Source organism: Oncorhynchus keta, chromosome 23 (genome assembly GCF_023373465.1).
Source record: "Oncorhynchus keta strain PuntledgeMale-10-30-2019 chromosome 23, Oket_V2, whole genome shotgun sequence".
In the NCBI taxonomy this organism is placed as follows: domain Eukaryota; kingdom Metazoa; phylum Chordata; class Actinopteri; order Salmoniformes; family Salmonidae; genus Oncorhynchus; species Oncorhynchus keta.
Window position 1 is genome coordinate 36488135 of NC_068443.1, and position 12686 is coordinate 36500820.

General features: G+C 42.3%; 1 protein-coding gene across 2 annotated transcripts; it reads left to right on the forward strand.

Annotated features, from left to right (window-relative positions):
• The first annotated feature begins 1392 nt into the window (after window positions 1–1392).
• On the forward strand, window positions 1393–12311 carry LOC118402265 (choline-phosphate cytidylyltransferase A-like). 2 transcript variants are annotated; one of them, XM_035800316.2, is made up of 9 exons: window positions 1393–1524; window positions 6793–6913; window positions 7061–7160; window positions 8033–8149; window positions 8335–8486; window positions 10016–10094; window positions 10189–10331; window positions 10557–10745; window positions 10974–12311. In XM_035800316.2, the coding sequence occupies exons 2-9, from the start codon at window positions 6800–6802 to the stop codon at window positions 11175–11177; spliced, it is 1098 nt and encodes a 365-aa protein (XP_035656209.1). In that variant the 5' UTR covers window positions 1393–1524; window positions 6793–6799; the 3' UTR covers window positions 11178–12311. The 2 variants fall into 2 exon arrangements, with proteins under 2 accessions (XP_035656209.1, XP_035656208.1); XM_035800315.2 differs by lacking the exon at window positions 1393–1524 and adding an exon at window positions 1534–1914.
• The last annotated feature ends 375 nt before the right edge of the window (window positions 12312–12686 follow it).

The window sequence follows — 12686 nt, forward strand, 5'->3', positions numbered from 1 at the left end:
ATAAATCCTGGATTGTTAATGCCATGTATTGGCCATATTGGCACTCCCCAGTAGGAGCAGTTCCCCCCAAAGGAATTAATGGAATTCTTGCATCAATTAAATGTTTAAAAGACCAAATTAAATATATTAAATTATTGATTTGTTGTAGTGGGGACCGTAACATTAGTAATCTATACAAACTATACATTAAGGTAAATGTTTTTTTTGTTTAGCTCACATAATATAATTTAAAAGTATGCATTAAGGTGTCTGTACATTAATAAATGCATTTCTATAGCTTTCAAAATATTGTTTTAAACACAACACAACTCGGGTCTAGTGCGTACAGATAAATCATTGGTTGCTACACGGTGGTCCGTTCTCTACACCGCAGAGGGAGAGTTCGTTTTTCATGGCCTGTTGTCCCGGGTGCGTGGAGTTGAATTATTTTAGACCATTATATTGTTCATTAAGCGAAATCTTCACTCAACCGGGGCATCGGGCCATGCAAAAAAATAAACAGAAATCTGTATACAATGACGAGATGCTGATGTCTCCGCCCTAACATTGGGAGTCGTTGTCCCAAAGGCAGAAAGATAAGGGAGTATGTGCGTCCCAATCTATTCATCAGTGGTCCCCATTTGGCGACCGGAGTATGGGCACAGATAGAACAATGAGAAATATTTCACCGGATGTATAAATGTGAAGCATCCGCTTGGCGTTTCCACTCACTATCAAATGTGGTAGTGAGAGGAAGCCGGTTGCCGGCAGTGGGAGAAGACATTCTACTAAATTGTCTCATCGATAAAACATTTAATCTCAATAAAGCTATCTGTTCCCCAAACTAGTATCTGTTACGAACAGAGTGACTGAGGTTTTGTATAATTTCCCCTATGCCAACGTGTTAAAAATGTGCGTTGTTTAAGAAATAGTGTAAAGGCAAATTGAGTTATTGCACACGCGCACTTCACAGAGTAGGCGTTAACTGACGGAAATATGTAAATGTGGCTAGAACGCGCCAATAGGATCTCGCTAATTCGTATTTAACTCTGCCCACTAGGACTAATTTGTTCTCATTTGAAATGACAGGCTGTGGTCTAGCAAATCCAATTGTATTTGTCACATGCGACGAATACCACAGGTGTAGACCTTAACAGTGAAACGCTTATTCACAAGCTGTTAATTAACCAACAATGCAGTTTTAAGAAAGAAAAGTGTTAAAGTATTTACTCAAATAAACGGAAGTAAATAAATAAATATTAGTTTAGTTGTACAAATCTTTGGTATGGGTGTATGGAAAGGAATTGGCGTTTCGAAATCAAGCAGCACCCCCTTTGACACACCCACTAATCTGGGACCAGTCTGGTCTGGGACGCTGCTACCTGTACTTGGGCGGGAAGGCAGGCGACAAGTTTAGGTTAAAAAAAAGCCCATGTAGGCATTTGGGCTTATTTTTGCCAGGTTTTGGCGAGAGTAACATCTCGCTTCGCATCTTCCTCTCTGACTGAAGAGATTTTACCGGAAATGTCAGGCACCCTTTAAAATGTACGTCATTTCCTGGAAACGTGTCCCGGTTGTTGTAGTTCCTGTGGAGTAAACTGTCATTCCGAGGACTGCATTAGTTAGCTCGAAATACTCTGATAATCCATCTGTTAGTCTACTCCCTAACCAATGCGCGTCCTCTTCCTATCGAGCTGGTGGCACAGTTCGAGACATTGGACTAACATTACCTGAGTGTTGGGTGCATTGTTCTAGCTAGCTAGTTAATGAATTTAGCGTTATTAACCAACAGTTAGCAAGCAACAGAGAACAAACCAACTTGGCAGTAACGTTTAGGTAGCTATAAAAGATTTCCCTAGTACACTGTCTATGAGCTAGATAGCTTTCAGCAGTGACGTTAGCTACTTCTACACAGCAAATCCCAAGCACAGAAGGGTAAGTACGTGAATGATGTCTTTTTTAGTTATCTGAGTATAATGCCGCGTTCAAAATAACTGGGAACTTGGAAATCTCTGATTCCAGTGCGTTCACGACAACAGGGAACTCGGGGGAAAAAACGAACTCCGAATGGGAAAAATAGTTTAAACTGTCATCCAACGCGTAATTCCTAGTCGGGAACCCGGGCCTATTTTTTTAGACCAGATTTTACGTCCTGAAGATCACTGACGTCATGATTCGTATTTTTTTCTCCCGATTGTCTTGAAAGCACCATGACTGTTGGGTCCGCACGCCCTCTTTTGCTCGTTCACGTTCCGGGCAATGGAGCAGTGCCCCGCGCCTCAGCATAATCGAATCCGCCCACTGATTTAGTTTCCAGAGGGTTGTACTTGTCAAGTACAGCTGGTTACTTATCTGCATACTTTGTTGGCTTGTCAAATCTGAGTCAGAGAAGGAATCTGTCTGCATGGTGACTCATGGCATCCTAAGAGATGAACGACTGTTTGCTAAGACTACAGCTGCCCTATGAGGCAGCTAAACTAAAGCTTCGTGTGAAAACCCCTAGCCACCTTTCTCTCTTGTATAACTGACAATCAATTGGTGTAGATCAGTGAGCCTTCCATGGGATCAGTTAGTAGCTAGTGGTTAGTGACTTAACAAGCATTATTTCCCAGTCTACAGACCAGAGACCATCTTCTACCAAAGTGTGTGAAACAGTTGAAGGTAACTGCCAAAATAAAGGGAACACTAACAGTGCCTTAATAGGGTGTTAAGCCACCAGAACGGCCGGTCGATCTCCAAGGCATTTCTAGTCGATCGCCAAACATTTGTATAAAAAACCCAATGAAGCCTTTCGGTTCTATTTTATTTTATTAGTCTCGGGCTGTTGGTGGTAGGTGCAGCCAATTCTGCTGCCCTGCGTGCCGGGTAGGCAAGCTGTTGCCATTTCATGTGTCTGAAGGTACAAACTCTGCCTTCCAGGTGGGCCTGGAGAGGATATCAAGTGCACTATGCTACCGCTGGCCAATCGGATTGCTCAGATGACTGAGTCTGCAGTAATGTAGCAGGCATAAAATAAAGCTATGGCAAAATGGATACTGGGAGATTTCAAAACATTTAAACCATGACTAGAGAGCGACTGTCAATGAATACAGCAAAGAGCTGTTGCTTTTATGAGGTGAGGGAGGGAGTTTGTGAGTGAGTTCTTACTCAGCACTTGTCAACACTTTGTATTCAAGCCATAAAATGTGAGTTCTTCCTATTTCCACTCAAGCCATAAAATGCGAGTTCTTCCTATTTCCACTCAGCGCTACAACAAGCACAGTAAATAGTAACGAATGAGTAGGAAAGTGTATCGATAGGCTTGCGTTGTTATTATTAGCAGCTTGGGTCTTTAAAAAAAATATTGAGCAATATTTCACTTTCTCTGTTCATAGGAGTAACAACATGAATTTGTGCATGAGGCAGAAATAATGCAGTGCGACTAGAGTTTCGCCATCAGCTGGAAGACCGTGTCCCTTTTTGGTCAGTGTCAGTGGAGGAAAGGGAGAGTGTAGGGATGTTGAGACGGACACTCAGTCTGCTGTTCTCTCCCTCCGCTAAAACTGACCATCAGATGCAAAAAAAAATAAAAAGCAAATAATTTAAATGTATGCTCACTCAGCTGTGCCTAACAAGTAATACAACAATGGATCTACCGGTGTGATCATATAGCCTACCTCAAGTTTTGGAATATATATTTTTTTTAAATGTCCCCGAACAACAATGCATTGGCAGGTAAATTCAAGCAAAGCCAGTATGCAGTAATAATGTATTGGGCCTATAGCTTACTGCACAAACCTCATTGCAACAGTACTGTTTTTAATTGGTTAATGTTGCATAGGCTTACATTTAAGTCATTTTAATAAAAAAATCAGAGCGGCAGATCTCGGCATGCATTTTGACTCAAAAGGTTGGTGACCACTAATATAGAGCCTACAAGTGCCTGTAACTCCATTGGAGGGATGCAACACCATTCTTTCATGAGAAATTACACAATTTGGTGTTTTGTTGATGGTGGTGCGACAGAATCTCCCATGAGTGTTCAATTGAGATCTGGTGACTGACACACGTTAACACCCCCCTCTTCCCCTTAAAGTCACTGAGATCTCTTCTTCTAGCCATGGTAACAAAAACAATGGGCAACTGGGCATTTTTAGACATGATCCTAAAGCATGAAGGGATGGGAATTGTTTAATTAACTCTAGGACCACACCTGTGTGGAAGCACCTGCTTTCAATATACTTTGTATCCCTCATTTACTCAAGTGTTTCCTTTATTTTGGCAGTTACACATACAGCGTGACACACACACACACACTTTGCTAGAAGATAATGTCTGTAGACTGGAATAGAATAATACTAGTACTCCAAAGTAACTGAATCCGTGGAAGACACACACGGGTAAAGAGTTATGGGAACATTGTGTTTAAGCCATTGCAGCTTGGCACCAGCTAACATTACAAATAGCCTATGACTTTTGCAAACTGCATGTGGGGATTTCAATCTGAAAGTATCCATGAGCACCAACATGTGAACTTCATAAGAGCATGTCAAATTGGGTGTCAAATGAAAGATGAGTCTCTAATTAAGGCATATTATATACATTTTTCAATAAGCAAAGGATTTCTGGTATAACAGATTGAAAAGGGGTCTTAGAAAACATCTACCAGAAAAAGTCTTACACGGTATTAGAAATGCATCAAAACACAATCATGTTGAAGTAAAGAACCCTGCCCACTAATATCGTCACATTTTGTTTGAGAAATGATTTGCTTTCTGTAAGTTTAAGAAACTTTGCCTTGTAATTTTGTTACCAAAAAAACCCACATACTATATCTTTAAGATATTTTATAATTTCTCTCCCTCATGAGGAAGGATAATGAAAGTTTATAAAGTAACAAGTAAAGGTAGCTCTACCAATTAGTTTGTGTTTTTACTGATTTCAAGTTTGTTTATTAATTAGTAACAGAATTACTGCAATTTAATTGGCAACAATGATTTCCCATAGTTCACCTGCTTACTGTCCTCCCTTCCACTGGCATACTGTTATGTTCAACTCAGAACGGTTTTTGTTATTTTCTTCCTCTGACTGTTATCTGGTGGTCAAAGCATAACTGAACAGTCTGGACAACCCCTCCCTCTCCTTCTTCCCCTCTCTCTCTCCAGTTCAGTTAATGTCACCTCTCCTGGCTCTTACTGACATCTACCATGACACCTACCCTCTTTCCATTTACTGTAACCAGCATCCTCACCCACTGAGCACCGATCGACACCGAACCTCCATGGAAGTTGAAAAGTAGCTGAAATTTGGTCAGTCCGCCCTGACCGGGCCAAATCGGAACCAATCATAGACGTCTGTTTCACAAGTTTGGACAGTACAGTAAAAAAAAAAGGTAGAGTACAGTATACTGTACTGAACATACAATATCTACTATGCTGAACATATTTACTGTACTCCTACTCTACTGAGCTATGCTGTGATGTCCAAACTTGTGAAACATAGACATCCATGATTGTTTCAGATTTGGTCAACCAAATGTGATCTTGTTTGGAGGCGGAACTCATTACAATGATAGCAAGTGTGTAGAATAATACCCAAATATGCAAAATAAGGATATTGCATATTTTTACCTTCTGTGTAGCTATGTAGAATAGTGAAATTCATATCAATAATAACGCATTTTTGTATAGTACAGATTAGGGACAAATGATGGAATTCCGTTACCAGATGTAAATCAATTTCAATTGACAAAATATTTGTCATGTCATAGCTGACACCCCATTCTTTCTGCAGACAACTTTAAATCATCATTTGGAGCAGATATTTGGAAAATGTGGTTCCAGATTTTTTTCGCGGGATATTTTACCTTAATTGTTTTACCAAATGTTGCATCTGCACAGTTCTTCCAGTAAATATGTTTTTGTGAACTATTATGTGTAAATCGTTGGAAGTAGTCCTTAATAGTTTTATGATAAAAAAACAACTTTGAAATCAATGTTTTTTTGTTTGGCATACATCTCAAAGTGAAACGTCGGAGTGAAAGCGTACTTCCGGTACCATGGAATTGCCAGAGTATCGCCCTTGAGCAAATAGCTACTAATTTCAGACATGACATGCAAATGTAAATCTCTGAAACACTGTGCAAGCTATCCAATAAAGGTTGAGCTGCAAAGGTATGCAACCACACTGTTGATTGTGAAACTATAGCCTAATACATGCACACCAGCTACCTAATCCAGTAGTACTTTTTGACTAAAGATTATTAAAACCGACGGTCTTTAACCCGGTTTTTAACCCTCAATGTTATTGCGAATGAATTTCCGGAATGAGGAGGGGCTAAACTATTTCCTTAAAAAAAAGGCATTTCTTATTTCAACATAAATCCGAGCATTAAACCTGAACAGAGGCAAGTGTCGATTTGAAAGTGTGGGTGATTTTAAATCCAAGTGAATGTGTTCACCGAGAACATGCACAGGTTATTAGGTAACGGTACCATTCGACGCGGCAAACGCAGAAACACACCACCTGACCTGCCTGCCCCCGGGTCGTGGATTAACGCCGCCCTGTGGCCAATAATTGAATGGAATTCACCAAAGTAATTCGATGAAGACTCGCTGCAGAAAGAATAGTCTATTTTATAATTTGTACGAAATAAGCCTATGTGACCTTCAGTAGAGTCAAGATGACTTATTTGCACATCCTGGTACTGGTTAACGTTGTTCTTCCACGTAGACAACACATTCTGTTTGAGAGTATCAAAACGGCAAGTGATTACTTTTGGTCTCTAAGCAAGATGATGGTTGATGTGTGTGACCGTGACTTTTGCCCTTTCAGCCCTTGGATGGAGGCCCACAGCTCAAGCAGGTCAAGCCTGTCCAGGAAGAGGAGGAGAGATGGATCCAAGGGAGAATCCGAGGAGGTAGAGCGGCCAGGGAAAGTCCCAAAATCCACCGTGGTGAGTGAGGAAGAGGCTTTGTGGGTCTGTGTGTGTGCGCAGACTTTGTTTATGGGGAGTTGCTATGTGTTGGGTAAGAGAGGCAAGTGAGTGAAATGATTCGTATGAAGGAAAACCTCATTGTAGTAATGTGTGTTCCTACACTAGGGTTTAAAAGATCCCGCCTCCTTTGCTGATGAGCTGGAGTCGGCTGAGGACACTCCATACCTGCGAGTCAGCATGGAGGAGGCCAAGAGGGGAACTCCATGTGAGTCGTGCGCACACTCACGGTCTTATACTCACTCAAAAACAACCTCTCACCCCAAATGTACCGTTCCGAAAATGTAGGGGTATTCAACTCTTACAGGAGTATTCAACTCTTACCCCACGGGGTCGGGAGCCTGCTGCTTTTCTGTTCTCAGTGGTGTAAAGTATTCAAGTAGTACTTTTAATTAGTTTTTTTGGGGAATCTGTACTTTACTATTTATTTTTGACTAATTTTACTTCACTACATTCCTAAAGAAAATGATGTACTTTACTCCATACATTTTCCCTGACACCCAAAAGTACTTGTTATATTTTGAATGCTTAGCAGGAAAATATTCAAATTAACACACTTATCAAGAGAACATCCCTAGTCATCCCTACTTCCTCTGATCTGGCGGACTCGTTTGTAAATCATGTGTTGAGTTTTGGAGCGTGCTCCAGGCTATCCGTAAATACATTTGAAAAAAGAAAGAAAATGGTGCCACCTGGTTTGCTTATGTAAGGAATTAGAAAAAGTGTACTTTTACTTTTGATACTTAATTACATGTAATTTTGATACAAGTATATTTAAAATCAAATACTTTGACTTTTACTCAAGTAGGATTACACTGGGTGACTTTCACCTCTACTTGAGTCATTTTCTATTAAGCTACTTTTTCCTCCACTGTCTGTTCTGCTGGATAATTAATTGCATACACCTGGTCTCCCAGGTCTAAATCAGTCCCTGATTAGAGGGGAACAATGAAAAAAAATGTAGTGGAACTGGCTTCAAGGTCCAGACTCAAGTTGAGTTTGAGGGGTATAGAATGTTGCGCTAATGAAGTGACTTGTGATTGACTGTCATCACCAGCACATCCCTCCTTTCTCCCACAGTTCATAGGCCAGTGCGGGTCTATGCAGATGGCATCTTTGATGTGTTCCACTCAGGCCACGCCCGGGCACTCATGCAGGCCAAGGGCCTCTTCCCCAACACGTACCTCATCGTGGGCGGTGAGTGTCTCACTCTGGCTGTGTGCGTGTCAACCTTTCCTCTTAACATGTCTGTCCATTTGGTTCTTCAGCATAATTTATTTTTCAGAGAATTAACTTTACATAGATGGTGCTTAATTAAGTACTAGGACTAATTGTGTATTTGATTTCCCTGAACCTCTGTGCTTCTCTTCATCCCGTCTCAGTGTGTAGTGACGACCTGACGCACAAGTTCAAGGGGTTCACAGTGATGAACGAGGATGAGCGCTACGATGCAGTCAGCCACTGCCGCTACGTGGACGAGGTCGTCAGGAACGCGCCCTGGACGCTTACGCCCGAATTCCTCGCCAAGCACCGAGTGAGTGAGCACGAGAGAGGGAAAAAAAGTTACAGGGATGGAGGGGAGAATGGAAAGCATTGACATGCTGATTGGTCTGAGAGTATGTACACTGACCAAAAATATATTATGCAACAATTTCAATGATTTTACTGAGTTACAGTTCATAAATTCAAATGAAATAAATTCATTAGGCCCTAATCTATGGATTTCACATGACTGGAAATACAGATTATGTATCTGTTTGTCACAGATACATAAAAGGTAGGGGCGTGGATCAGAAAACCAGTCAGTATCTGGTGTGACCACCATTTGCCTCATGCAGCGACATCTCCTTCACATAGAGTTGATCAGGCTGCTGATTGTGGCCTGTGGAATGTTGTCTCACTTCTCCTCTGGCTGTGCGAAGTTGCTGGATATTGGTGGTAACTGGAACATGCTGTCGTACACGTCGACCCAGAGCATCCCAAACATGCTCAATGGGTTACATGTCTGGTGAGTTTGCAGGCCGAAGATGAACCGGGACACTTTCAGCTTCCAGGAATTGCGTACAGCTCCTTAGGACATGGGGCCATGCATTATCATGCTGAAAAATGAGGTGATGGCGGCAGATGAATGGCACGACACTGCCCCTCAGGATTTTGTCACGGTATCTCTGTGCATTAAAATTGCCATCGATAAAATGCAATTGTGTTCGTTGTCCGCAGCTTATACCTGCACATACCATAACCCCACCACCACGATGGACAAACAACTCGCCCACGCGACACCATACACACTGTCTGCCAGGTACAATTGAAACCAGGATTCATCCGTGAAGAGCACACTTCTCCAATGTGCCAGTGGCCATTGAAGGTGAGCATTTGCCCGCTGAAGTCGGCTTTGACACCAAACTGCAGTCAGGTCAAGACCCTGGTGAGTACAACGAGCACGCAGATGAGCTTCTCTGAGACGGTTTCTGACCGTTTGTACAGAAATTCTTTGGTTGTGCAAACCCATCAGCTGTCCGGGTGGCTTCTTCTGAGACTATCCTGCAGGTGAAGAAGCTGGATGTGGAGGTCCTGGGCTGGTGTGGTTGCACGTGGTCGGTCTGCAGTTGAGGCCGGTTGGACATACTGACAAATTCTCTAAAACAACATTGGAGGTGGGTTATGGTTGAGAAACTAACATTCAACTCTGGCCACAGCTCTGGTGTTCCTGCGGTTAGCATGCCAGATGCACGCTCCCTCAACTGGAGACGTATGTGGTATTGTGATGCACATTTTAGTGGCCTTTTTCCCCCAGCACAAGATGCACCTGTGTAATGATCATGTTTAATCAGCTTCTTCATATGCCACACCAGTCAGGTGGATGGATTATCTTGGCAAAGGCTCACTAACAGGGATGTAAACATTTGTGCACAAAATTTGAGAAGCTTTTTGTGCGTATGGAAAATGTTATTTTAGCTCATGAAACGTGGGACCAACACGTTAACTGTGGTTTATATTTTGTCTGTGTATATTTGTGTGTGTGATGTCATCCGTCTCTCATTCACCCCGATAACCCACCAGATCGACTTTGTTGCCCATGACGACATCCCATATACATCAGCAGGCCAGGATGACGTTTACAAGCACATCAAGGAGGCGGGTGGGTACCATAACAACCAGCAGGAATTACAAACATGAACGTCCTGGTACCCTGTGTCTGTCACGATGACCCTTTTGACCCCTTGTGCCTACAGGCATGTTTGCGCCCACCCAGCGGACGGAGGGCATCTCCACCTCGGACATCATCACACGCATCGTCCGCGACTACGACGTGTACGTGAGACGCAACCTGCAACGCGGCTACACTGCAAAAGAGCTCAACGTCAGCTTCATAAATGTGCGTTAACACTTAATGTTGCTATCATTCTTATTAGTTGTGGTGATCATGTGATAACTATTGCTAGTTATGACTCAAGTTGAGTTAGCCATCGGTCTATTTGTCAGAGGACAGTAGAAGCAGAATTAATTTAAGTAGTTGAATGAAAGCTGCTAAGACATTTTTACTAGTCTAGTGCAGCCTTGCTTGCCACGGTCTGGATTTGACACTGCCCCTGTCTTTCAGGAGAAGAAGTACCACCTGCAGGAGCGTGTGGACAAGGTGAAGAGGAAGGTGCGTGACGTGGAGGAGAAGAGTAAAGAGTTTGTGCAGAAGGTGGAGAACAAGAGCATCGACCTCATCCAGAGGTGGGAGGAGAAGTCCCGGGAGTTCATCGGCAACTTCCTGCAGATGTTCGGCCCCGAGGGAGCACTGGTGAGAGAGCTTCTGTTCTCTCTCTGCGTGGTGTAAAGTAGACTGGTGTATTTTGTGGCAATCCTAATTTCCTGCTCTGGGCAATAATATAGTGATGAGTGTGGTTTTCCATGGAAGATTTTGTATCGTGCTATAGATCAGTGTGCACGGCCTAATTTGTTCTATAGCCTAAGAACAACCAATGAACTTGTAATGTTGACTGACACGCCACCTTCTCTTTCTCTGTAGAAGCACATGTTGAAGGAGGGCAGGGGCCGGATGCTGCAGGCCATCAGCCCAAGACAGAGTCCCAGCAGCAGTCCCACCCGTGAGCGCTCTCCCTCCCCCGTCTTCCGCATGCCCTTCTTAAACAAGGCCTTGGCCTCACCCCACCACAGTGCTGCACGGGGATATACCGTCAGTGAGGATGATGACGAGTCCTACGAAGGTTAGGGCTCCCATTTCTCGCGTTTGTTAATCCTGCTCTTCGGTCCATCGACAGTATCAGCGTTCAAGCCCCTCCAACCAATCATAAGTATAGCGTTGTCCCTCACTTCATTTTTTCACTCTTTTTAAATTGCTGGTGTCCATTTAATTTGAACTGTACCACATCAGTCAGAGGGGGGTTAATGCAGAATTATTTTTTGACAGCCGATGTTGCATTTCTCACCGATAGGAACATTTTATAGATATTATTTTGATGCACGCTTCCTACTCAGGATGTTATAACCTTAGTGGGTAGATTTTTAGTTACCCATGAGTTTAGTGGGAAATTCAGTTTTGTCTTCGGTGCACTGTTGCATTCCTCCACAGATTATCTGAATATAGTAACCATCAGTCCCTTGAGGATCCCCCCTCTGAGTGTTTGTTTGCTTCTGTGAGTGTGTAAACTGCTAGTATGTGTAGGCATCTCAATGTCCTCCATCCATGGACTCAGCTTGACCTTTTTGCACATTATAATAATACTAATAGTTGGTCTCACTCGAGGTCAGTCGTTGGACAGAGGTTTTCAAACCATAGTGCCCAGCATTTAACTAAAGAACTGGATCTTGTTCAGTAGGGCTCAAGAGAACTTGTTTTCAGGAGGTTCCAGCTGAACCCAAACACTTGTGTGCAATAACGAGACCTCGTTTTAAAAATGACTACATACGTAATACAATTTTATCCGTTACATATCTCCTTCCTGTACTTGGGATCCCTTGATTTTGGCTGTTGACCCAACCCTTGCTAGTCTTTGTGGCAGCAAAGCGGGTAGTTTTATTTCCTATATAATTATTTTAAGAATATTATCGTAACCATGTTGGATTGTCTATACAGTATAAGGGATGATATAATCCATTAAAATACTGCTTCTCTTTAGGGCATGTCATATGGACTTGGTCTACATATCTCTATCTCTTGGTAGCAAGAGTTTTCTGAAGCCAGTACTAACCTTTAACATCTGTCAGATACAAAATGTACCTGGCTTTAAGTACATTGTTTTAAACATTTTATTGTTTGGGTTGAGTTTGTTTAGCTCCTGAATGTGCAGGCATGAGATCCCAGGGAACATGTCAATGGAATAAAAAAAACTTTAAAAAACTTAAACCATAACCTTGTGGAATTTGTCAAATCCATGGATGATATTAATCTTAAATCCTGTTTCTTCTCAAATCGAACAGTAATCGCCGCCGCCAGGTTGTTAACAAGGCGGCATGGTGCCTTTTCCGTAATGTATACAAACATTTCCTAGGGAAGGCAGATGCAGCACTTGGTGGGGCAAAAAATTATTTAGTCAGCCACCAATTGTGCAAGTTCTCCCACTTAAAGAAGAGGCCTGTAATTTATCATAGGTACACTTAAACTATGACAGACATGAGAGGGAAAAAAATCCAGAAAATCACATTGTAGGATTTTTAATGAATTTATTTGCAAATTATGGTGGAAAATAAGTATTGTCACCTACAAGCAAGATTTCTGGCT